Source organism: Calliphora vicina, chromosome 3 (genome assembly GCF_958450345.1).
Source record: "Calliphora vicina chromosome 3, idCalVici1.1, whole genome shotgun sequence".
NCBI classification, from domain to species: domain Eukaryota; kingdom Metazoa; phylum Arthropoda; class Insecta; order Diptera; family Calliphoridae; genus Calliphora; species Calliphora vicina.
In genome coordinates, this window is record NC_088782.1 from 38,544,580 (window position 1) to 38,571,880 (window position 27,301).

The 27,301-nt window shown below is 31.7% G+C and overlaps 3 protein-coding genes across 3 annotated transcripts; all 3 read right to left on the reverse strand.

Moving 5' to 3' along the window:
- Positions 1 to 5,722: 5,722 nt before the first annotated feature.
- On the reverse strand, positions 5,723 to 7,788 carry LOC135955410 (uncharacterized). The gene is made up of 4 exons (XM_065505761.1): positions 7,340 to 7,788; positions 6,926 to 7,258; positions 6,331 to 6,864; positions 5,723 to 6,252 (listed from the first exon to the last, which is right to left on the reverse strand). Exons 1-4 carry the CDS (start codon positions 7,614 to 7,616, stop codon positions 5,723 to 5,725), a joined length of 1,674 nt encoding a protein of 557 aa, XP_065361833.1. The 5' UTR covers positions 7,617 to 7,788.
- Positions 7,789 to 18,310: 10,522 nt separating this feature from the next.
- On the reverse strand, positions 18,311 to 19,482 carry LOC135954256 (transcription factor Adf-1-like). The gene is made up of 2 exons (XM_065504337.1): positions 19,277 to 19,482; positions 18,311 to 19,208 (listed from the first exon to the last, which is right to left on the reverse strand). Exons 1-2 carry the CDS (start codon positions 19,419 to 19,421, stop codon positions 18,424 to 18,426), a joined length of 930 nt encoding a protein of 309 aa, XP_065360409.1. The 5' UTR covers positions 19,422 to 19,482; the 3' UTR covers positions 18,311 to 18,423.
- Positions 19,483 to 24,779: 5,297 nt separating this feature from the next.
- LOC135955411 (uncharacterized) lies at positions 24,780 to 26,329 on the reverse strand. Its single transcript, XM_065505762.1, has 3 exons — positions 26,185 to 26,329; positions 25,797 to 26,126; positions 24,780 to 25,725 (listed from the first exon to the last, which is right to left on the reverse strand). Exons 1-3 carry the CDS (start codon positions 26,327 to 26,329, stop codon positions 24,788 to 24,790), a joined length of 1,413 nt encoding a protein of 470 aa, XP_065361834.1. The 3' UTR covers positions 24,780 to 24,787.
- Positions 26,330 to 27,301: the final 972 nt, after the last annotated feature.

Consider the following 27,301-nt stretch of genomic DNA (forward strand, 5'->3'; position numbering starts at 1 on the left):
TGTGTTCATAAAAAATCCATTTACATTTATACTCATTGTTAGAATCATACGAACCATTTGACTTGTCTTTTTCGATGCGTAACTCTAACTTCTTAAGTGCATCGCGATAACCAGACCGTAAAAGTTTCCATTTACGTCTGCATTCATTAACTGTAATTGTACGAAATTGTTAAAAATGTATTTAGTGTCATGTATTTAGATCAAACTGTATTACCATCTTCTCCCATAATAAGAGCCAATTCTTGCCACGTTTGTCGCAAAATTCTCTTTGATATATGTTCTTTACTGTGAAAATCCCATATTGCTGGCCTCTTTCGGACTTCAGCGATTAAGTTTAATCTGTCAGATGAATAACGACAGTAAGAGCCTTTAGTACTTTTCCAATTTGAAGTTGTTGGTTTTTCAGCTGCTGGCTCTTGGACTTCTGGTGAACTTTGTCCGCTAAGGTCTGATGATGAATTATCTTCGTCACCCGGTAAATACACTTCTGGTTTTAGATCCAGCTCAGGTAACATCTTAATACTCTCCATATTATGGAATTTTGAAACTTGGTTTGATTCGTTATCGTCACTATTGTTGTCATTAACTGATGTGTTGCGACTTTCCATGTTGCGCTGCTTTTTAATGTCATCAATAAATTGCATGTGTTCAAAATAAGTGCTATAGTCATTGTTAGGATTATATGAACCGTTCTGCTTAGCTTCTTGGATGCGTAACTCTAACTTCTTAGCTTCTTCGCTATAACTAAGCCGTAAACTTTTCCACTTAATCTTGCAGTTTTCAACTGTAATTGTAGGAAATTATTAAAAATATATTAAATTGGAATTTAGATCAAAATGTATTACCATCTTCTCCCATAGCGAGAGCTAATTCTTTCCAAGTTTTTTGCAAAGTTACAGAGTGTCTATGTTCTTTACTTTGAATATCCCATATTGCTGGCCTCTTTCGAATTTCTGCTATTAATTTGTATGTTTCTGTTGAACTACCAAGTATAACCGAAACTGTTTTATTGTCTTTCATAAATTCCATGGCCTCAAAAAGAGCCCACCTACTGCTACAGCGATTGTTAGGATTATATGAACCTTTCAACTTATTTTCTTTGCGTAACTCTATACGCTTAACTGATTTCCAATATACCTTACATAAAGACATCCAGATACGCTGGCATGTGCCAACTGCAATTGTGCGAAAATATTATTGAAAAGATATGTATGTATAGCATAACTTGGAATTTAAATCGAATTAAATTACCATTTGATTCCATACTGCCAGCCAGATCTTTCCACACTTCTACCAAAGATAAACAAGATCTATGTTCTTTGCTTCGTATATCCCATAGTTCACGTCTCTTTCGTATTTCAGTGATTAACTTTAATTTGTACATGGAATTTGACATGTCTAGCTCATCTAAACTAGAGTTTCGTTCTAGATTAAGCTCAGTTTCCACCTTATTTGATTGATTTGAGTCATCATCGTCACCATTGTTGTCATTAGTAGATGAATTCAGAAATTCCACAAATTTCATGTGTTCAAAATAAACCCACTTACTGCTATAGTCATAGTTAGGATCATAGGAACCATTTAACTTATCTCTTTCAATGTATAACTCTGACTTCTTAACTCTTACTCGATAATTACTCCGTAAATCTTGCCACGTATTCTTGCAGTCATCAACTGTAAATGTAGGATATTAATAAAAACATATAGTTAGTGTCAAGTAACTTAAAATTTAGATAAAACTGTACTACCATTTGATCCCATAGCGACACCCACGTCTATCCATGTTTTTTGCAAAATTCTAAGGGATTTATGTTCTTTACATTTAAAATCCCATATTGCTGGCCTCTTACGAACTTCAGCGATTAACTTGAGTTTGTCCATGGCGTTTGACATTTCTCGCTCAACTAAACTATAGTTTTCTTAAAATATTGTACTAAATATCTACAAACATCATCACAATACAACAACACTAAACGAAAGTACTCAACAAAATACCTGCTCTTTGTTCTCATTCTCTATCTAGCTGTGTATAAATTCATGTGTGTATTCAAGTTCCCAGCAGTTCTAGGAGACAATACCAAACTAGTGATTTTACCCATCATTTAGGGTGGGAGCTAGTTACTTCAATAGCCATGTGAATAATTGTTTTCAAGTTTTATTAACAGTGTTAGAGGACACGGACAAGTAGGAAGAGAGAAACAAAATAGACAGAAAGAAAAAAATACGACCTGATGTTTTGTGATCTAAATAGGAACTAAATTTTATTTACAAAATTACTTACTTATATACTATTTGATCTTCTTAGAAACTAACATAAAATACTTATCAACTATAAAACAATGCATGTGGAAAATTTAATCAGAAAACATTCTGGTAATAAATTGTGTATTTTAAGGACAACCATAAAACCACACAATCAATTACTGCGTGCATTTTCATGCAACAGTCAATGACCTGTTCGTACATTCGTCTACATTAACATGCACAATCATATGTCACACATAAACTTTAAATGAATAGATTATTTTATATCTAACAAACATAAACACTAAGTTCTATAGCATTTTTAAAAAAAAAAATTATAATCTTACATAGACCTTCATGTATGTTTTCTATTTAATATCTAAAAATAGCTTCAATATAATTTGTATAATGCAAAGGCTCGGACCTACAATGGGTCAAAATCGGAAAAAATATTTTTTTAAAAAAAATTTAAATTTAAAACTAAAATTTTTTTAAATTTAAAAAAAAAAAATTTTTTTCAAAAAAATTTAAAGTGCAAAAAAAATAAATTTTGTTTACATAAAAATATTTAAAATTTTTATTTTAAAGTATAATTTGGTGAAGGGTATATAAGATTCGGCACAGCCGAATATAGCTCTCTTACTTGTTTTTTTAATTTTTAAAAAAAAGTTTTTTGGAAAAATAATTTATGACAAAAAAAATTTTTGATGAAAAAAAAATTCGGGTTAAAAAATATTTTACCCGATTTTGACCCATTGTAGGTCCAACTTACTATAGCTTTATAAAGTTTATATGCATTGTTGCAATGGACTTTAAAATATCTATCATTAGATATCCATATAGTCTATATTAAATATCTCAGCCATTTGTGGGCCGATTTTGTCGATAGCAACCGAGCCGAAAGAATTCCCGACATATTGATGTCTGAATCATGTATTTCAACGTACAGACGGACATGGCTATATCGACTTCGCTATAAATATACATATATACTTTGTGGGGTCGCAAATGAAAAATGTAAAACTTACGAACGGAATGACAAACTTATATATACCCTTACCACTCATGGCGATGGGTATCATAAATATATTTTCATTTATTTATTCTTAACATGTTAATATTATGTTTCATACACTAAGAAATATTTTTAGAATTTTCATTCCGCGATGACGGCACAGATCCTGTATCGTTAGTTAGCTTTAGACTGCGACATAATATTCAACATCAAATTGGTCATTTTTGTACGAAACTGTAAGTTTTGCAACTCATTGATCTTTTTCATTTGCGGCAAAAAACTAACCAAGAAATTATAGTCGGAATCGTTAACATGAACCATATCATTGGAATCAGTTTTTATTAACTTGTGCTCATCCTTTTCGATATCTTCCAAAAAATTCGCCTGATCGTAAGATCGTTTAGTATACTTCCAATTTGAGGTTGTTGGTTTATCATCAGCTGGCTCTTGGTTTTCCGCTAAATTAAATCCACTAAAATTTGGTTTCACATCGACTGGTGTTTGGGGGGAATTATCATCGTCATCGTCATCCGGTAAATACATTTCAGATTCTAGATCAAGTTCAGGCTCCATCTTAATATTGTCAATATTATGAAATTTGGAAATTTGGTTTGGGTCACTTTCGTGACTTGGCTTGTTAATGTTATCGATAAATTTCATGTGTTCAAAATAAATCCACTCACTGATACAGTCATTCTTAGGATTATATGAACCATTCAGCTTAGCTTCTTGGATGCGTAACTCTAACTTCTTAAGAAAATGTCGATAACTAACCTGTAAAGCTGTCCATTTACGCTTGCAATCATTAACTGTAATTGAAGGGAAAAATATATTTTGTGCCATGTATAACTTGTAATTTAGATCAAACTGTACCTCCATCTGAGCCCATAGCCAGAGCCAATTCCTTCCAAGTTTTTTGCAAAGTTATAGTGTGTATATGTTCTTTACTTTGAATATCCCATATTGCTGGCCTCTTTCGAATTTCAGCGATTAATTTTAATGTTTCTGATGAACTACGTAATATAATCGGGCCTGTTTGATTGTCTTTCATAAATTGCATGGCCTCAAAATAAGCCCACTTACTGCTATAGTCATTGTTGGGATCATATGAACCATTCAAATTAGCTGATTTGATGCGTGACTCCATACGCTTAACAGATCTTCTGTAGACCTTACATAAAGTTAACCAGTTACGCTGGCATGCGTCAACTGCAATTGTAAGAAAATATTGAAAATATATAAATGTAGATAACATAACTTGGAAGTTAATTACCATCTGATTCCATACTGACAGCCAGATCTTTCCACACTTCTGCCAAAGATAAACAAGATCTATGTTCTTTACTTCGAATATCCCATAGTTCACGTCTCTTCCGTATTTCAGCGATTAACTTTAATTTGTCCATGTCATTAGACATGTCTTGCTCAGCTAAACTATTGTTTCGTTCTAGATCAAGCTCAGGTTCCACCTTAATATATTCCATATTATGATATTTGGAAATTTGATTTGGGTCATCATCGTCACTATTGTTGTCATTCCGAAGATTCGTGGAGCTTTGCTTATTAATGTCATCCAAAAATGTCAAGTGTTCATAATAAGCCCACTTACTGCTATAGTCATTGCTAGGATCATATGAACCATTCAACTTATCTTCTGCTATGTATAATTCTGACTTCTTAAGTATTACTCGATAAGATTGCCTTAAATTTTTCCACGTACTCTTGCAATCATCAACTGTAATTAAAGGAAATTGTTAAAAATATATTTAGTGTCAAGTATAACTCGAATTTAGATCAAACTGTATTACCATCTGATCCCATAGTGAGAGCCAATTCATTCCACAATTTTTGCAAAATTCTAAGGGATTTATGTTCTTTACATTTAACATCCCATATTTCCGGCCTCTTTCGTACTTCAGCGATTAACTTGAGTTTGTCCATGGCGTTTGACATTTCTCGCTCAACTAAACTATAGTTTCGTTAAAATGTTATATTAAATATCTGCTAACCTCCTAACAACACAATAACACTCAACGAAAGTATGTACTCAACAAAATACCTGTTCTCTTTCTCTATTTAGCTGTGGATAAATTCATGTGTGTTTAATCAAGTTATTGGTTGTTTTCAGCTGCTAGTATCAGAGATGGATGTTTGGCATTAATAATGTATTTATTAACAAGCACATTTTTTGTAAAGAAAATGAATACCAGTATGAATTTATAAAACTAAATAAAAAATCAGTTTATGACATTTTTACTTATCATTTGAGTGGTTATCCTACACAATTTTGTTCCAGGCGACACTCTAATATACAATCCCATAATAAAAAAAACGCTTATTTTAATAATTAAAAATAAATATATTTTTATTTATTTATTATTGAAATGTGTGTTGAAGACTAACTAATTTAAGAATAATTTTTAGAATTTACTTTCCGCGATGACGGGACAGATTACAGGATCGTTAGTTAGCCTTAGACTGCGACATAATATTCAACATCAAATTGGTAATTTTTGTACGGAACTGTAAGTTCTGCAACACATTGATCTTTTTCATTTGCGGCAAAAAACTAACCAAGAAATTATAGTCGGAATCGTTAACATGAACCATATCATTGGAATCTGTTATATCTGAACGTGACGATTTAATTAACTTATGCTCATCCGTTGCGAGATCTTCCACGAAATCCACCTGATCATTAGGGCGTTTAGTACATTTCCAATTTGAAGTTGTTGGTTTATCATCAGCTGGCTCGTGGTTTTCCGATGAATTTTGGCCGCTAAGATCAGATGAGTTCCCATGTTTCAAGGGTGTTGGCTTTATAGTGTCATGAATAAATTTCATGTGTTCATAAAAAAACCAGTTACATTTATACTCATTTTTAGGATCATACGAACCATTTGACTTATCTTTTAGGATGCGTAACTCTAACCTCTTAACTTCATCGCGATAACTCTGCCTTAAAATTTTCCATTTACGCCTGCAGTCATGAACTGTAATTGTAGGAAATTATTAAAAATATTGTTAACGTCATGTATTTAGATAGAATTTAGATAAAAATGTAGTATTACCATCTGCTCCAATAGCGCGAGCCAATTCTTCCCACGTTTGTTTCAAAATTGTCTGTGATATATGTTCTTTACTTTGAATATCCCATATTGCTGGCCTCTTTCGGACTTCAGCGATTAAGTTTAATCTGTCAGATGAATAACGACAGTAAGATCGATTTGTAGAGTTCCAATTTGAAGTTGTTGATTTTTCAGCTGCTGGCTCTTGGATTTCTGGTGAACTTCCATCGCTAAGATCGTCATCCGATTCAGGTTCCATCTTAATATTGTCCATATTATGGAATTTTGAAAATTGGTTTGATTCGTTATCGTCACTATTATTGTCTGTAACTGATGAGTTCCGACGTTTCATGTTACTTGGCTTTTTAATGTCATCAATAAATTGCATGTGTTCAAAATAAGTCCACTCACTGCTATAGTCATTGTTAGGAATATATGAACCGTTCTGCTTAGCTTCTTGGATGCGTAACTCTAACTTCTTAGCTTCTTTGCGATAACTAAGCCGTAAACTTTTCCATTTACTCTTGCAGTTTTCAACTGTAATTGTAGGAAATTATTAAAAATATATTAAATTGGAATTTAGATTAAACTGTATTACCATCTTCTCCCATAGCTAGAGCCAATTCTTTCCATGTGTTTTTTAAATTTATACTAAATCTATGTTCATTACTTTGAATATCCCATATTGCTGGCCTCTTTCGAATTTCAGCGATTAATTTAAATGTTTCTGTTGAACTACCAAGTATAATCGGAACTGTTTCATTGTCTTTCATAAATTCCATGGCCTCAAAATGAACCCACTTACTGCTATAGTCATTGTTGGGATCATATGAACCTTTCAACTTATCTTCTTTGATGCGTAACTCTATACGCTTAACTGATCTCCAATATACCTTACATAAAGACATCCAGGTACGCTGGCATGTGCCAACTGCAATTGTAAGAAATCATTGAAAATATTTACACTTGTAACTAGGTAGCATAACTTGGAATTTAAATCGAATTTAATTACCATCTGATTCCATACTGATTGCCAGATCTTTCCACACTTCTGCCAAAGATACACAAGAAATATGTTCTTTGCTTCGTATATCCCATAGTTCACGTCTCTTTCGTATTTCAGCGATTAACTTTAATTTGTACATGGAATTTGACATGTCTAGCTCATCTAAACTGTTGTTTCGTTCTAGATCCAGCTCAGATTTCACCTTAGTATTATACATATTATGAGATTTGGAAAATTGATTTGAGTCATCATCGTTGCTATTGTTGTCATTGCGAAGATTCATGGGACTCTGCTTATGAATGTCATCCAAAAATGTCAAGTGTTCATAATAAACCCACTTACTACTATAGTCATAGCTAGGATCATATGAACCATTCAACTTATCTCTTTCAATGAATAACTCTGTCTTCTTAACTCTTACTCGATAATGACTGCGTAAATTTTTCCACGCATTCTTGCAGTCATCAACTGTAATTGTAGAAAATTGTTAAAAATATATTTAGTGTCAAGTATAACTAATAATTTAGATCAAACTGTACTACCATCAGATCCCATAGCGACACCCACATCTATCCATGCTTTTTGCAATATTCTAAGGGATTTATGTTCTTTACATTTGAAATCCCATATTGCCGGCCTCTTACGAACTTCAGCGATTAACTTGAGTTTGTCCATGGCGTTTGACATTTCTCGCTCAACTAAACTATAGTTTCGTTAAAATTTTATATTAAATATATGTATCTTCTAACCTCATAACAACAGAATACACTAAACGAAAATATACTCAACAAAATATCTTCTCTTTGCTCTCTTTCTCTATCAAGCTGTGTATACAAGTATGTGTGTGTGTATTCAAGTTATTCGTTGTTTTCATTTGCCAGTGTCAGAGATGGATGTTTGAAATTAATTTAATATTTATTAACATAATGTGTGTGTTTTTATAATTTGTATTATGAAAGGGGTCAGACATTTGTCGATGACAAGAAGTTAACCCGATCATAAGAGCGTTTAATACAGTTGCTAAGTGTAGACTCTTGGTTTTCTGGTGAATTTGGTCCGCTCGTGTTTGTGGCAAGTTGTATTTTTTCGTCTTCTTGTTCGCTATATATTTGACTGACAGTGTCATCATCTTCTTTGTCTACTTCATTGTATACATACACTTCAGTGCCCATATCATCATCACATTTCAACCCAATATTGTTCACAATACAATTATCATTAGAAGATGAATTATGACTTTTAATATCCTCAATAATTTTCATGGCTTGAAAATAATCCCACTTACGGTTATAGTCATTGTTGGAATAATATCGAGCCCTTAGAGCAAAATTATCGTAAGCGACATTTTTAAATTTTTTGTTTTATTGCAGAAATTAAAATTTTATGTTAATAACTTCAAAATTATAGGGGGTAAGATTTTATCGTAAGTTAATGTTTACATTTTACAGTAAACGAATTTTATCGTAAGCGACACTCAGTGGTATAGAAAAAAAGAGGGAAATAAATCTGTAACTTCTAAATGGTTAGATTGGTTTAAATAAAATTTCACATGCGCAAAGAGGAAGTATTGTCGAGTTTAAGTTCTGAACGTGGACCTCATGGGCGCTGCAGGGGCACGACCGTGGGTCCTCAAAGTAGGACACCTCGGGCATGTTAAATTTTTAAAACGATCCTATTTCTTCCTTGTGTTCCGATTTCAAAAAACTTACACATATAGAATCTTCTCATCGAGCGCTACTAAAAACCTTGTCGTAGCTGTCAATTATCTCTTATAGCTTAGGAGATAATCGCATTTGAAAATTAAATTTTCAACATTTTTACCCACCCTACTCCAGTTTTTTGATAACAGCGTATCCAAATATTTCCTGATTTTCTCCAGTTTTCCTCTGTTGGACTAACAACACATGTATGTGTCAAATGGAAAATGAATTGTTTAAAAATAATGACTAAGTCCAAAGTTATATGCATTTGAATTTAAAAAATTTTTAAAAACCGATTTTTCGTAAATTTTTTTTTAAAAAATAACTTTTTTTCTTTTTAAGTTATCGCAAAAAATTTCTAAGAGGATGTATAAGGAATTTCTACTTTCTGAAAGCTAAGTTTTCATAAAATATTTTAAAGGAAAACTAATTTCAAAATTGTTGTTACCGAGGGGACCAGGTCCTTTCAAAAAACACCTATTTTTTATATAAAATAAAACTTTAGTGCAAAAATTCTCAAATCGCGTATCCGATATCAAAATATAGTAACCGATTATATGTGGCTCAATATGTTTCTAATTATTTTGTAAAGGGTACCGATATCCCAGATCCTGGTATGGATATTATAGCCAAAAAACTAAAAATTATAATTTTTGGAATTTTTCAACACTTTTTTAGGAATTGCTGATAATAAATTTCAAAATTCGTTTTTATTTTTCCATTTTAAATAGAAAATTCTGCATAACTGTGAAATTTCATTAGATTTAGTGCTTTTCAACAACCCAAAAGTCGCATTTTTTTCCTATTAGCGCTTTTTTTTGAAAAAGGCGCTAAACCAGCGCGTTTTCATTATTTTGCTTTTGATTTGAAAAAATGGAAAATCATCTTAAAAATTTAAAATTATTTCAGTAAAAAAATAAAGATAAGACGGAATCAAATCTTAGCAAGTATTTTATTCAATCATTATAGGGAATTGTAAAAATTTCTTCTAGCAACACTAAACTTAATTTAAAATATCAAAAATGTAACTGAAATATTTAACATAAAAAAACTATTTGTTCCAGAATAAAACACCAAATACTTACATTTAATATTATTTTTAGTGATTTTATATTTAAATGTAATTTTTAGGGCTTTTTGGCGCTTTTTGACAGTAAAGACGGCGCGTTTTGGTTAAAAATAGTTGACAACGCTGACGAAAACACTCAACAAAAGCGAAATGTGCATAAACAAAAAACCTCTCTGCTCTCTTTCTCTATGTGGTTGCATGTACAAGTATGTGTGAGTATTCAAGTTGTTGTTTGTTTTTTTTTTCTACTGGTGTCAGAGATGGATGTTTGGTATTCCTAAATTTATGTTAAGATAATAATTGCGTTAGGGTTCTAAAAATCTTCATTTGGCAGTGCAACTTTGGCGAGTTTATTTAATGGTCTTCTATTTGGTGGCATAGGGTGCATTCGTAAATGCAGTAATAATGAATCACAGCAGCAAATTAAAAGTTTCGCCTTCGAAAAAGCATATTTGTCATCATCATTGCTTTACGTCAAACGTTTTTTAATGCAAATTGTTGGCAGTGAGGCCACAAATTTGTGCAACCAAAGCATCATTTAGTTATCTGTTGCAAAAGTTTACAGGTCGAGGCATCAGTGATGTACCAATTTATTGTATTTAAGAACGCATCCATATTGTCATTACATTTTATATAGGACTTGAATATTTTGTACTTAAATAATACACTAAATTGAGCTATCAAGTTGAAATTTATTGCAAGTGTGGTTCAAATATTAAATTTACATTTTGATTAAGATCTCATTTGAATGATATTTTGTCACAAATATTATTCCAACAAAAGAAGTACCGTGCAACTTTTATATACAATGCCACGTACCGGAAAGACCCGAAGAACTTCGGGCAAGGGCTGTCAACCCAGCAACAACAACTATACAGTTGTAAATCATTATCGCATTTAAAAAAAAATACAAAACTAAAATAACAACTGTTGTAAACGGTAATCGGGACCGTGATATCATAATTGGGGCCTAAATTATCTCAAACGTGACAATGTCAATTTGGTTGAAGCAAACTCAGTAATATCCAAATTTCTTATCGTATTTGCTCGAATTTGGTTCAAACTTGCTTCATATCTTCATTTAATTCTAAAATACTGAGTAAAAAAACATATAATATTGTTACGAAATTGTACTTGAATTCAAATATAACGATTTTAACGGCTGATTTAAAAGTAGCATAATGCTTTCAAGTAACAGTGCTGTAAAACTGTAACATATCTGTGGGCATTGTTAAATAAAAGCTTTCAGTTGATTTGATTGTAAGTTGGCAACGCTGTATTCGAGTTCGAATAATCAGTTAAAGAACATTGTAGAAAGTACACCACAGATGGCGTATGATCTAGAATATTCGAACTTTGACAGTTAAGAGCTTTCTAGATGGTAATGCAGTGTTATAAATAGTGGCAGAGGTTGCAGTCGTTAGTGAGTTGATCAGAGACGCTTTACGAAGAAACATCATCTAAGTGCCTTAAAGCCCAACTATAATATGCATAAGCTAGCTGAAGTTAATGTCAAAACCGAACGAAAAGTCTGTCAAATGCTTAAGAAAATCCGAAGAAACTTTTAGGTGACCATAATGTACTTACGTGCATTCAAAACAATTTAGCCCCATTTGCACATTTATGTGCAACACGTAATTAAAAAAATACGTATTTCTTATTATTTTATGAAAATAAATTAATTTTCTTCATCCTTTTCTGCTGTTTGTTTGTATAAAACAAACAAACAGCTGATTCCGTACGGAATGTGCGACCAGATTCGCTCTTTGCTTAAGCAAATAAAAGTTGACGAAACTTGACGAAACTCTCTTAAGTACATTGCATACACTTAAGCTAGTGTATGCATATTATAGTTGGGCCTTTAAAGTGTGTTGTGTTTTTCAAGTAAATTCGTGTACATTATAAATTGTGTCTGTAATTCTGAGAATTTATAAACGTGTATAAAAAACATTGAGTGGCTATTTAATTCTGTTGTTGTTGTACATTTTAAAGAAATAAAGAGTTGTTACAATTTTCAAACTACTAAACGGCTTTTATTTGCAATCAAAAGTATCCGGTTTATTTAAAGGAAATAAACCAAACGTTTTGAAAAGGTTAAAACGTAACAATATAGGTAATAAATACGATATCTTTTGAGATTTATTACAGAAACTAAAAAAAACAGGATATTGCTCCTATGCCCCTCAATTATCGATAACATTTTATTTATTAAGTAAATATATGGGCAATTCCATGTCATCGTACGTGACATTTGTACGCCTATCCGTCTGTCCGTTGCCACAGTCGTCTAGGTGAAATTTTCACCAATGCTTAAACTTATTGAAATAATTTGGTCCAAAATCAAAAGTATTCTGAAGTCAGGGATGAATATACCATCCGTAGATCCTCATACTGTGGAAGAGCAGAGGATTTTACATATATATATTAGGGTGGCCCTTAATAAACGAAAGTTGGAGTTTGGCCATTCTCACCCTGCAGTTTGGTGAACATTAGTAAAAAAATCATCCTGAAAAATTTTTAGGTAAATCGGTTGGTGATAAGACGTGCCCTCTGAAGTTTTGAGATGCATTTACAAGGGGAAAAATACATTTTTTTCAGTTTTTGTAAAAATTTTGCCATTAAATATATATGTATATAATATTTCGCTATCTCTCCATGAAAAATTCCAAATATTGAAAAATTTGACCTTTGACCTTCACGATTTAAGGGTTAACGTTTTCAGATTTTATTAAAAGTTCCAGAGTATATTTAGAATTATATGGACTATAATATTCTGTATAAGTTTTGCTTAAAATTCATAAGAGTAAGGAAATAGAGCTCATTCGCCTAAAAATTGCCAAATAATTGGTTTTTCTCGAAAATTTCAAAATTTAAATCGGACGGAAAAACTATAAGAGATATTTTCATAATTTTTTCACATTTTTATTCCCTATTATATTCTTAATAAATCCCAATGAGATGATCAAAAAATTCTGAAATTTGTTTAACAAAATTTTTAAAAATTTGAAAATTGAGTTTTGAAACTGCCGTTAAAAAATTTTTATTTTTTTGTTCATACCTAAGAATAGGTTAACGGTATCCTACTAAGACAAAAACTCATATACAAGTAAATATGTACATATTTTAAGTAAAAATGAGCTTTTATTTTAATATTTATCAAAATATGTTAATTTTGTTCCTACATTTCTTGTTCTAGTGGCCTGAGACACGTATATCTTGAAGAATTATCTCATTTTGTTCCTATTATACGCGGCTTTGCGACAAAGTAATAAACCTGAACATGTTCTGACGTTTTCGATTTTTCATGAGTTTTTTAAAACACAAACATTTGCTATATTCACGTATATATTTTTTGCTTCAATTATTATAACTCCAAAACTACTGAGCCGGTTAAAACGCAATATATAATCGTATTAAAGGTTATGTAATTTTGAACATTTCTAAATTCACTTCAATACTATGGGACTAGCCCTTTTTGAGTTATCATAAATTATGTGGAGAAACATAAAACAAATTCACAATTTTAGAAAAAAAAATTTAAAAATAGAATTGAAAAATGTTACCATTTTTGGACTTAGCATCAAATCAATATAGTGGTTAGAGAAGCCTTTTTTGCTGTTGACCTGTGTAATGAGCCACTGTACGACGGTCGTCCTAGGAAAACTTCACCTCGAACAGATAGGAAAATCGTCCGTTTAATTAAATAAAACCCCTGTGAAAGTTATTTCTAAATATCTTGAGAACTGTAATTGCAAGATTCTTCTAAAACGCTAAAGTTCTTGATTTCTTTTTATATTTTTTGTGGTAATTAATGTAAAAGATATGTTTCAAAACGGGACAAATGACGTCCCGTTCAGAGTATCGCCGGGACGCGGGACATTCGATCCTAAAACTGGTCTAACCCGACGAAAACTGTACGGTTGGCAAGTCTAGTTACCAAGAATGAGTTTTATATCAATGTACTAGAACTTAGTAAAAGAAAATAGCAGATTTTCTATGTATTTACTGGCATTCTCTTAATATATTTTTTATTTCGTTCAACACAGCAATTTTTGCAAGAACTTTCGTTGTTGAGAACATTTTAAAAATGAACTTGCACTGCATATTATAGACACTCGTAGAAAATTCAGGCCTGTCACACATTTAGTTCGGAATGGTTTCAATCCCGTAGTTTTCATTCTGATCGATTTCGTTTTATTTTCTTTAGATTCCGTGTAATTTATTAATTCCAAAAAATATTTAATTTTTTATTTGTGATTTTAATTTGATATCTATTTTCACATTAAAACAAAAGTAAAAAACAAATAATTACAATTCCACTCTGAAAACTGAAAGTGTTTTCATTCCGAAAGAAATTTTCGTTTTACTTTTTCTGAAGAAGCAAAATACGGAATTAATTCCAATTTCGAACTGAATGGAATTCTGTGACAGACCTGATAGTTGTTTTCGGGTTAATATGCTCAAAATTACGAAAGTTTTTACACCCTTTTTGAATAAAAGTGTAATATTTCATTTAAAATTTTTCCTTATTTAACACATCACTAAATATCGTTTAACTATTATATACCTACACAATTTATTTCCAGGCGACATTCATAATAAAAAACGCTAATTTATATTAAGTAAAGATATTTTTAAATTTATTTGTATTTATTATTGAAATGTGTGTTTAACTTGCTAAAATAAAGTTTCAAACTCTAATTAAACTTATAATAATTATCAGAATTTTCATTCTTTCGCAATATCCATCATCAAATTGATAATTTTTGCACGAAACTGTAAGTTTTGCAACTCATTAATCTTTTTCATTTTCGGCAAAAAACTGACCAAGAAATTATAGTCAGAATCGTCAACAGGGACCATTTCATTGGAATGTACCAATTTAATTAAGTTATGTTCATCTTTTTCGAGATCTTCTAATAAATTCGCCTGATCATAAGATCGTTTAGTGCAGTTCCCACCTGTTGACGATGGTATATCATCTGCTGACTCTTGGGTTTGAGGAGAATTTGGTTCGCTTAAAAATTCTATATCATACAATTGGCTGTCAGTGGTTTTTAAGAGAATTTGGTTTTTAAGAGAATTTGGTTTGCTTAAAAATTCAATGCCAGGCATTTGGCTGTCAGTGTCATAATCTTCATCGTCGGGTATATACACTTCTGGATTTAGATCATGCCCAAGTTCCACCTTAACGTTATGTTCCTCCTTTTCAATATCTTCCAATAAAATCGCCTGATCACAAGATTGTTTAGTGCAGTTCCCACCTGTTGACGATGGTATATCATCTGCTGACTTTTGGTTTTGAGGAGAATTTGGTTCGCTTAAAAATTCCATGCCAGACATTTGGCTGTCAGTGTCATAATCTTCATCGTCGGGTATATACACTTCTGGGTCTAGATCGAGCTCAGGTTCCACCTTAGGGGATAAAACTCCTGTTGATGATGGTTTATCATCTGCTGACTCTTGGTTTGATGAAGAATTTTGTTCGCTTAAAAATACTATATCATACAATTGGCTGTCAGTGTCATAATCTTCATCGTCAGGTATATACACTTCTGGGTCCAGATCATGCTCAAGTTCCACCTTAGTGGACATTATTAAGATATGCTCTTCCTTTTCAAGGTCTTCCAAGTAATTCGCCTGATCATAAGAGCGTTTAGTACACTTCCAATTTGAAGTTGTTGGTTTGTCATCTGCTAGATCTTGGTTTTCCGGTTCTAGATCAAGCTCTGGTTCCATCTTATTATTGTTCATATATTGAAATTCGGAAACTTGGTTTGAGTCGTTGTCATCACTAGTATTGTCATTAACAGATGTGTTCCCAAGTTCCATGAGACTTGGGTTTTTAATGTCATAATAAAATTTCATGTGTTCATAATAAATCCACTTAGATCTATATTCATTGTTAGGATTATATGAACCTTTCAACTTATCTTCTTTAATACGTAACTCTAACTTCCTAGCTTCTCCTCGATACCCCGCCAGCAAACATGCCCATTTACGCTTGCAGTCTTCAACTGTAATTATTAATAAAAAATATATTTATTTAGTGTCAAGTAACTCGGAAATGAGATCGAAATGAGATCAAACTGTATTACCATCTGCTCCCATAACGCGAGCCAGATCTTCCCATGACTTCTGTAAAGTTAAACGGTGTGTATATTCTTTGCTTTTAAAAAACCATAGTTCAGGCCTTTTTCGGACTTCAGCGATTAACTTCAATTTTTCACCTGAAGTTCGTACTTTTATCGGACCTGTTTGAATGTTCTTCAAAAATACCATGGGTTCAAAATAAATCCACTTACTGCTATAGTCATTATTGGGATCATATGAACCATTCAACTTATCTTCTTTGATGCGTGACTCTATACGCTTAACTAATCTCCGATATATCTTACATAAAATCATCCAGGTACGCTGGCATTTTTTAACTGAAATTGTAATAAATTATTATAGTTATATTCTACGTTAAGAAGTGTTCTCTTTTTAATCATAGTATAATAAATAAAGTAAAAACTTGTTTAATTAAAAAAATTCCTTTCTTAATATTTTTATAATTTTTTGGAAATTGGGAAACAATATTCAAATTGTCTTACCATCTGATCCCACACTGACAGCCAGATCTTTCCACACTTCTAGCACCGATAAACAGGATATATGTTCATCGCTTTTAATATCCCATAGTGCAGGTCTCTTTCGCACTTCATCGATTAACTTAAATTTGTCCATGACCTTTGACATTTCTAGACATAGTTCCATCTTAGTATTGTCATTTTCAGCAGAGTTCCCAAGTTTCATGCCATTAATAAATTCCATGTGTTTAAGATAAGGCCACTGACTGCTATAGTCATTATTAGGATTATATGAACCATTTAGTTTAGCTTCTTGGATGCGTAACTCTATCTTCTTAACTACTTCTCGATTAGTACCCCGTAAACTTCTCCACGAACGACTGCAATCATTAACTGTAGAAAATGTTTATAAATATATTTAGTGTCAAGTACAATAGAACTTGGAGTTCAGATCAAACTGTACTACCATTTGATCCCATAGCGACAGCCACTTCTTTCCACGCCGCTGAAGCAGCTTTTCTGGATCTATGTTCTTCCCATAGTGAAGGTCTCTTTCGTATTTCAGCGATTAACTTAAATCTGTCCATTGCGTTTGACATTTCTTGCTCATCTAAACTATTGGTTTCATCCATCTTAGTATTATTATCATTATCTTCACTTTTCTTGCCATTAAGTTCCATGGGACTTGATTTTTGTATGTCATTAATAAATTTCATGTGTTTATAAAAAACCCACTGACATTTATAATTCTTTTTAGGATCATATGTACCATTCAACTTATCTTTCGCGATGCGTAACTCTATCTTCTTAGCTACATCTCGATTAGTACACCGTAAACTTTTCCACGTACGACTGCAATCATTAGCTGTAACTGTAGAAAATGTTTAAAAATATAATTAGTGTTATGTACAACAGAACTTGGATAACAGATCAAACTGTACTACCATCTGATCCCATAGCAACAGCCACATCTTTCCACGCTGCTTGAATAGTTTTAGTGGATTTATGGAATTCACTTTGAGTATCCCATAGTTCAGGTCTTTTTCGTATTTCAGCGATTAACTTAAATCTGTTCATTGCGTTTGACACTTTTCGCTCAACTAAACTATAGTTTCGTTAAAATGTTGTATTAAATATCTGCTAACATCATCACAACGCAACAACACAAACCAACAATGTTCAACAAAATACCATCTCATTGCTCTCTCTCTCTCAGTCTAGCAGTGTATTGAGGTATGTGTGTGTTTAAGTTATTCGTTATTTTTGGCTGCAGAGATGGATATTTGGAATTACTTTAGTATTTATTAAAATTAATTTAATAAAACTGTGATATTTTTTGTAATTATTTATTGAAACTTTTTTTAATACATTGATGTTGAGATTTTAAATGTATAGTAGGTACCTGAACAAATGAAGGTTTTTCTGATTTTTTCAGAGATAGAGAAATAACATAAATTCAAATTAAACAGCAAAAAATAAAATATGTTCGTTATGAAATTCACACCATAGATAGATGAGGACTGTTTTATTGAACATTTTACCATCAAAAAGTAATTTTCGTGAAAATCAAAGATAGAGTCTTTTGAATATAGTCCCTCGATTTTTTTTTCATTTTAAGTTAAAATACATACGTACGTATATATATTTATAGTCATTTATTATTGAAATATGCAAGTATGTCTTAAAAACTGATATTAACAAAATAAAATTAAATTTCTTACACAAATTAAGCTATGAATGATTATTAGACTATGAATGATTATTGTGCGATGAGGAAACAGATATTGTAACGTTTGCCATAGATTGCGACATAATATTCAAAACTACATCAGTAATTTTTGCACGAAACTGTAAGTTTTGCAAATCGCTCATCTTTTTCATTTGCGGCAAAAAACTAACCAAGAAATTATAGTCGGAATCGCCAACATGACCCAAATCATTGGTACGTGTTATATCCAAACGTGTGGATTTCATTAAATTTTGCTCCTCCTTTTCGAGATCTTCCAAGAAATGCACCTGATCATAAGAGCGTTTAGTACATTTACAATGTGTAGACGTTGGTCTATCCTTCTGTGCTTGATTTTGCTTTTGTGGTGAATTTTGTCCGGGTATTGATTGAGGGGATTTATTTCTTTGTATTTGTTCGGCTTCCCTTAATAGTTGTTCACTATACATTTGAGTTTTATTGTCATCATCTTCGTCGTCCAACAAATACACATCTGTGTCCATTTCAGCATCTGGTTCCAATTTAATACTCTCCACATTATGAAATTGTGCAAATTGATCAGAGTCATTGTCGTCATTATAATTGTCATTAGAAGATAAATTTGGATTTTCGTTAACTCTACTGCGACGTGGCCTTTTGGAGTCCTCAATAAATTTCATGGCTTCAAAGAAAGCCCACTTACTACTATATTCAGCGTTGGTATCATATGAGCCCTTTAACAGATCTCTTTCGATGCGTAACTCAATACGTTTAACTTCTGCCCGATAAGCGTCCCTTAAATTTTTCCATTTACGCTTGCATTCATCAACTGTAATTTTAAAAAATGTGTATATTTAGTAACAAATATAATTTGGAATTTAGATCAAATTTTATTACCATCTGTTCCCATAATCTGAGCCACATCTCTCCACATTTCTGGGGCATATTCGCGTGATTTATGCTCGATGCTTTGAAAATCCCACAATACTGGTCTCTGCCGAATTTCAGCGATTAACTTTAATCTGTCCATGGCGTTTGACATTTCTCGCGCAACTAAACTATAGTTTCGTTAAAATGTTTTATTAAATACCTACAAACAACTTCAAAACACAACAATACTAAACGAAAACACATACTCAACAAAAGCAAAATGAGTATAAATAAAAAAACTGCCCAGTTCTCTCTCTCTCTCTTTCTCTATCTAGCTGTTTGTCAGTGTTGCCGAAACGGCGGTTTTTCAGCTAAATCTGAAAAAGTGGTTTTTCTAGCTGCAAAATATTTTCAGTTGGCGGTTTTTAGCTCTTTTTTATAGCTTGTATTAACTTCAACGAAACTAAAATAATAAAATTTTACGAATATTTTTTAAGTGTATGCGGATTTTTCTTTGTGTTGTCTATAAATGGTGTTTTGCACATATCTAAAAAATCTAATCGCCTTAATGACTAAACAGAAAGACAGTTCCAAATTGAATGTTTTGAAAATTACATTAAGTCCAATAGTTATTTAGGTTATCAGTTTGTAACTGAAATACGAAAATACAAATGCAATGGAAATATTATGTCTGATGTATAGATATGGTGGGATATAGTTTTGGCAACACTGCTGTTTGTATTCAAGTATAGGTGAATGTGTGCGTATACAAGTTGTTTGTTGTTTCCCAGCAGTTTGAAAAGTGACAATTGGAAACCTTACACTATCTATATTACTACTTGTACAACAAACTAGTTCGCTGTGGCTGCTAAAGTGGTTGTTAAATGGTTATGATTTGCACTACATTTCGCCAGCGTATTCAGTAACAAACAATAGTTTTAGTTTTGAAAATAAATTCAAGTAAATTAAAATCCTCTAAAATATACCACTTCGATGCCCACATGTAATGCAGAATGTGGCCGTTGGTATTTTTGTTCTCTCTGATGCAGCATCATGATGAAAAAAAGAGTAATTCTTAATAACAAATAGAGAGCAGTACAAATAAGAGCTCTGTGGCTTAGTGATTAGCGCATTTAACTATAAAACGAGGGGTTATGTGTTCAACACCGCCCTCTGAAAAACTAATTTTTTTCTTTTTTCACAAATGCTGAAGTATTCGTACTATTGAATTTAATAGTGAAGTGTTATGCAGAGGGTGCCAATCGGCCACCTGCTATGTCATCCTCGTGTTAAATTCACCAGTCAATAACGTTGCGAGTGGTTTGAAAATGCACTAGTGGTAGTTCTCAGTGGCTAACTAATTCGACGTAGCGGAACTAGTTCAATGAACTGCAGGGTTATAGAAGAACGTGTCAGAGCTGGATGGTTGGTATTTATTTAATATTTATTAAGAATATTAATAGAATGTAAATAAAAAAAATTATAAAAAATATATTTTTATGACATTTGATTCAACTATTTATACTGAAATATACTCCGGTAAATACACCCCCGTTCCAGATCAAACTATGGTTTCATCTTATTATTGTCCATATTTTGAAACTTGGTTTTAGTCATTAACGTCTCTATTATTGTCATTAACAGATGTTTTAATCGTTTTAAAAATGTTTTCGTTAAGTAAAATGTGTAGATAGATTTCTTTGACGGTCGTCTAAACTGGTTTTAACTCTACCCTACAACGAAAATAAAAAAAACTGTCTGTCCATACTAAAATTACTGACGAACAAATTTTAAATAGTTTTCACATAGAAAGTTTTTAAAAAATAATCATTTCGACAATAGCGGTGCACAAAAATTCCCATATTGCAGCAAATTTTTTGTAAAAAAAATTTAAATAATTTTCCTTTCCTACTTGCAAGTGCAAGTTCGAAAAACTCAATACACTCACAGTTTTTTACTAACACAATCACATTTACTAACAAAATTACTGCTTTGTTGGGATCATATGGTCATATAAAATCACAAAAAATCCGTAAGTTACATTTTAAAAAATTTTCAGGTGAAGCAAACAACTTTTTTTGCAAAATTTTTCTCTTGTTAAGGTTTGCATCCACTTAATATCTTAAACTTTTTTCATTTATGACTAAGTTTGCAATAAAATGTGTATATCAAATTTTATTGCAAACTTGGATATAATACATATTTGTTTTTTCTCGAAAGGCGTAAGTTACTTTTTTGGTTTATGAATTTTTATTTTGTGTTAATAAAATCGTCGTCTTTAGTTGTAGGAGTGTAGCAGGAACATATATTTTGTTGAGTTTTTTTTTTCATCAAAAACATTTTTTTTATAAAGAAACAGTATTACCAAGAATGAGTTTTATATCAATGTACTAGAACTTAGTAAAAGAAAGTAGCAGATTTTCTATATATTTACTAGCTTTCTCTTAATATATTTTTTAATTCGTTCAACACAGCAATTTTTGCAAGAACTTTCGTTGTTGACAACACTTTAAAAATGAACTTGCACTGAATAGTGTAGACACCTGTCACACATTTTGTTCGGAATGGTTTCAATTCCGTAGTTTTCATTCCGATCGATTTCGTTTTAGGTTCTTTAGATTATTTTTATACCCTTCACCTTCGTGAGATGGGTATATATAAGTTTGTCATTCCGTTTGTAAAATCCTATTTAAAATCAGCAAAATCGGTCAGCAAATGGCTGAGATATAAGGAAAAAACCAGGACAATCTCAATTTTTAACCTATATCTGGATTACTAAGTCATTAATATCGACAATAAGGATATCTAATGATAGATATTTCAAAGACCTTTGCAACGACTTATATAAGACCATAGTAAGTTGGATCTACAATCGGTCAAAATATTTTTTAACCCGAATTTTTCACCAAAAAAAAAAAAAAATATTTTTTTTTTTAAATTTAAAAAAAAAATTTTAAAATAACAATTCGAAAAAAAATTTTCCAAAAAATTAAAAGAACAACTTTCGAAAAAAAAAAAATTGTTGATTACCTAAAAATATTGTTACGTTTTAACCTTTTCAAAACGATGGTTTATTTCCTTTAAATAAACCGGATACTTTTGATTGCAAATAAAAGCCGTTTAGTAGTTTGAAAATTGTAACAACTCTTTATTTCTTTAAAATGTACAACAACATAATTAAATAGCCACTCAATGATTTTTATATACGTTTATAAATTCTCAGAAATACAGACACAATTTATAATGTACACGAATTTACTTGAAAAACACAATACACTTTAAGGCACTCAGTTGATGTTTATTCGAAAAGCGTCTCTGATAAACTCACTCACGACTGCAACCTCTGCCACTATTTATAACACTGCCATCTGCACTCGAATATTCTAGATTGCTCTTTAACTGTCAAAGTTCGAATTCGAATACAGCGTTGCCAACTTACGATCAAATCAACTGAAAGCTTTTATTTAATAATGCCCACAGATATGTTACAGTTTGCTATTACAGCACTGTTATTTGAAAGCATTATGCTACTTTTAAATCTGCCCTTAAAATCGTTATATTTGAGTTCAAGTACAATTTCGTAACAATATTTTAAATTTGCATTTTGAAGTATAATTTGGTGAAGGGTATATAAGATTCGGCACAGCCGAATATAGCTCTCCTACTTTTTTCGCATTAAAACATCTTTTTTCGCATTAAAACAAAAGTAAAAAACAAATGATTACAATGAAATATCAATTCCACTCTGAATTGATATTTCTAAAAGTGATTTCATTCCGAAAGAAATTTTCGATTTACTTTTGCTGAAGAAACAAGATACGGAATTAATTCCACTTTCGATCGGAATGGACTTATGTGACAGGCCTGATATTTGTTTTTTGTTGATAATTCATTACTTACAAGTAATTAATTGCATACTTCATTTAAAAATTACTTTTTTTTCCTTATTTAACACATCACTAAATATCGTTTAACTATTATATACCTACACAATTTATTTCCAGGCGAAATTCATAATAAAAAACGCTAATTTGTATTAAGTAAAGATATTTTTAAATTTATTATTGAAATGTGTGTTTAACTTGCTAAAATAAAGTTTCAAACTCTAATTAAACTTATAATACTGATCAGAATTTTCATTCTTTCGCAATATCCATCATCAAATCGATAATTTTTGCACGAAACTGTAAGTTTTGCAACTCATTAATCTTTTTCATTTTCGGCAAAAAACTGACCAAGAAATTATAGTTAGAATCGTCAACAGCGATCATTTCATTGGAATGTACCAATTTAATTAAGTTATGTTCATCTTTTTCGAGATCTTCCAATAAATTCGCCTGATCATAAGATCGTTTAGTGCTGTTACCACCTGTAGACGATGGTATATCATCTGCTGACTCTTGGTTTTGAGGAGAATTTGGTTCGTTTAAAAATTCCATGCCAGACATTTGGCTGTCAGTGTCATAATCTTCATCGTCGGGTATATACATTTCTGGGTCTAGATCAATCCCAAGTTCCATCTTAGTGGACTTTATTAAGATATGCTCCTCTTTTTCAAGGTCTTCCAAGTAATTCGCCTGATCATAGGAGCGTTTAGTATTCTTCCAATTTGAAGTTGTTGGTGTATCATCTGCTTGATATTGGTTCTCCGGTAAATTAACACCGCTAAAATTAGATTTCACACCGACAGATGTTTGAGGGTAATTGTCTTCGTCATCTGGTAAATACACTTCTGGTTCTAGATCAAGCTCTGGTTCCATCTTATTATTGACCATATTTTGTTCCATGAGACTTGGGTTTTTAATATCATCACAAAATTTCATGCGTTTATAAAAAAATCCACTTAGATTTACATTCGTTGTTAGGATTATATGAACCTTTCAACTTATCTTCTTTAATACGTAACTTTAACTTTTTAACTTCTACTCGATAGACGGTCAGTAAATTTGCCCATTTACGCTTGCAGTCATCAACTGTAATTGTAGAGAATTTTTTGGAAAATATAATTTGTGTCATGTATAACTTGGAATTTATATGAAGCTAAATTACCATCTGCTCCCATAGCCTTAGCCAGATCTTCCCAAATCGTTTGTATAGCTACGATCTTTGCTTTTAATACACCATAGTTCAGGCCTTTTTCGGACTTCAGCGATCTGTCTATTGCGTTTGACATTTCTCGCTCCACTAAACTGTAGTTTCGTTAAAATGTTATATTTATTAAATATCTACAAACATCATCACAATACAACAACACTAAACGAAAATACTCAACAAAAGCGAAATGTGCTTAAACTTTATGTTAAGATAATAATTGAGTTAGGGTTCAAGAAATCGCTCCCAAATGACGATACAACTTTGGCGAATTTATTTAATTTTTTTCTATTTGGTGGCATAGGATGCATTCGTAAATGCAGTAATAATGCAAATCAACCCCCCCCCCAATAAAAAAAAAACTAAAACTTTAATAATTTAAAATATATATGTTTATATTTAATCATTTATTGTTAAAAATTTCCATAAACACTAAACAAACTAAGACTAGTTATTAGAATTTGCATTCTGCGATGACGAAGCAGACATAATATTGAACATCACATTGATCATTTTTGAACGAAATTTAAATTTTTGCAAATCATTAATCTTTTTCATTTGCGGCAATAAACTGACCAAGAAATTAAAATCGGAATCTCCGACATTAATCATACTATTGGAACGTGTTATATCCATGTGTGAGGAATTTGTTAAGTTATGCTCCTCCGTTTCAAGATTTTCCAAGAAATTCGCCTGATCGTTAGATCTTTTAGTGCAGTTCCCACCTGTTGACGATGGCTTATCATCTGCTGACTCTTGGTTTTGAGGAGAGTTTGGTTTGCTTACAAATTCTATGCTATACATTTGGCTGTCAGTGTCATCGTCGGGTATATACACTTCTGGGTCTAAATCAAGCTCAGGTTCCACCTTAGCGGACTTTATTAAGTTATGCTCCTCCTTTTCAAGATCTTCCAAGAAATTCGCTTGATCGTAAGTTCGTTTAGTGCAGTTGCCACCTGTTGACGATGGTTTATCATCTGCTGACACTTGGTTTTGTGGAGAGTTTGGTTCGCTTACAAATTCTATGATAAACATTTGGCTGTCAGTGTTATCGTCGGGTATAAACACTTCTGGGTCTAGATCAAGCCCAGGTTCCACCTTTGTATTATTCATATTATGAATTTTGTTAAATGTTTTTGAGTTGTTGTCGTCACTATTGTTGTCATTAACAGTTGAGTTACGAAGTGTCATGCGTTTGATGGGACTTGGCTTTTTAATATCATCAATGAATTTCATGTGATCATAAAAAGTCCACTTGCTGCTATAGTCATTGTTAGGATTATACGAACCTTTCAACTTATCTTCTGCGATGCGTAACTCCAACTTCTTAACTTCTTCTAGATAACTCTGCCGTACAATTTTCCATTTACGCTTGCAGGTATCAGCTGTAATTGTTAAAAATATATGTATTTAGTGACAATTATAATTTGGAATTTAGCTCAAACTGTATTATTACCATCTAATCCCGTAGCGACAGCCACATCTGTCCACAATTTTCTCAAAATTGATGGTTTATGGTCTTTACTTTGAATATTCCATATTGCTGGCCTCTTTCGGACTTCAGCGATTAATTTCAATCTTTCACATGAATTACGAAGAATAATCGGAAATTTTTGATTGTCCTTCATAAATTCCATGGGCTTAAAATAAGTCCACTTGCTGCCATAGTCATTGTTGGGGTCATATGAACCATTCAACATATCTTTTTTGATGCGTAACTCTTCACGCTTAGCTATTTTCCGATATGTCTTACATACATTTGACCAGTTAAACTGGCATGTCTCAACTGTAATTGTAGGAAATTATTACAAATATAATTTGGAATTTAGATTAATTTGAATTACCATCTGATTCCATACTGACAGCCACAGCTTTCCACACTTCTGGCAAAGATAAACACGATTTATGTTCTTCGCTTTGATAATCCCATAGTGCCGGTCTCTTACGGACCTCAGCGATTAACTTGAGTTTGTCCATGGCGTTTGACATTTCTCGCTCAACTAAACTGTAGTTTCGTTAAAATGTTAGATTAAATATCTACAAACATCATTACCATCCAACAACACTAAACGAAAATACGTACTTACTCAACAAAAGCGAAATGTGCATAAATAAAATACTTGCTCTCTGCTCTCTTTCTCTATTTGTTGTTGTATATACAAGTATGTGTGTGTACTTCTCTATCTAGCTGTGTATTCGGGTATGTGTGTTTGTAATACTGGTTTTTTGTTATTTTTTATTTGTTTTTTGCGAGTTCGTTACTTTGGCGAGTGCATTTAATTTTTTTCATTTTGTGGCATATTTTAATTCTATTCTATTTACATAATTCTATATCAATAAGGATTTAACAATTTTGTACTTAAATATCAGATTGAAATTGATTTCAAGTTCGATTCAAATGTTAAATTTGGAATTCAATCTCGTTTATATGTATGATATAATCAATCTGCCACAAATATCGACCTGCAGGAGAAGGCAGTAACAAATTGCTGGTGTAATAAAAAATTACTGACTAAGAAATATCAATTAGTTTTTCCATAGCAAGTTCAAAAGTACCAATCAGTTCAGCACTATTGGAAAAATATATTCATATCGTCAACTAAAATGCAAAATAACGTAATATCACTTTTCATAAGTTTATAGGAGAAGCAAAAAACGATATAAAATGAAAACTATTTCAGATATTAAAACAAAATTATCAAATCTGACTTACAAGAAAACTAGAAATACATATGTATACACACCGTTACAAGATTATACATACTATTGATTGACTTATTGGGTTTTTTTGTAATTTGTTATTGTTAACTGTTGCTAAAAAACAGTTAAATATGTCATTCATTATGTTTCAATTGGTATACATATATTATTTTTAAAATTTCTGAAACATTTTTATTTTGAGTTGTGTCACTTCCAAACTAAGTACTCTGTTCAAAATTTCGTGCGAAATACTGTCAAACT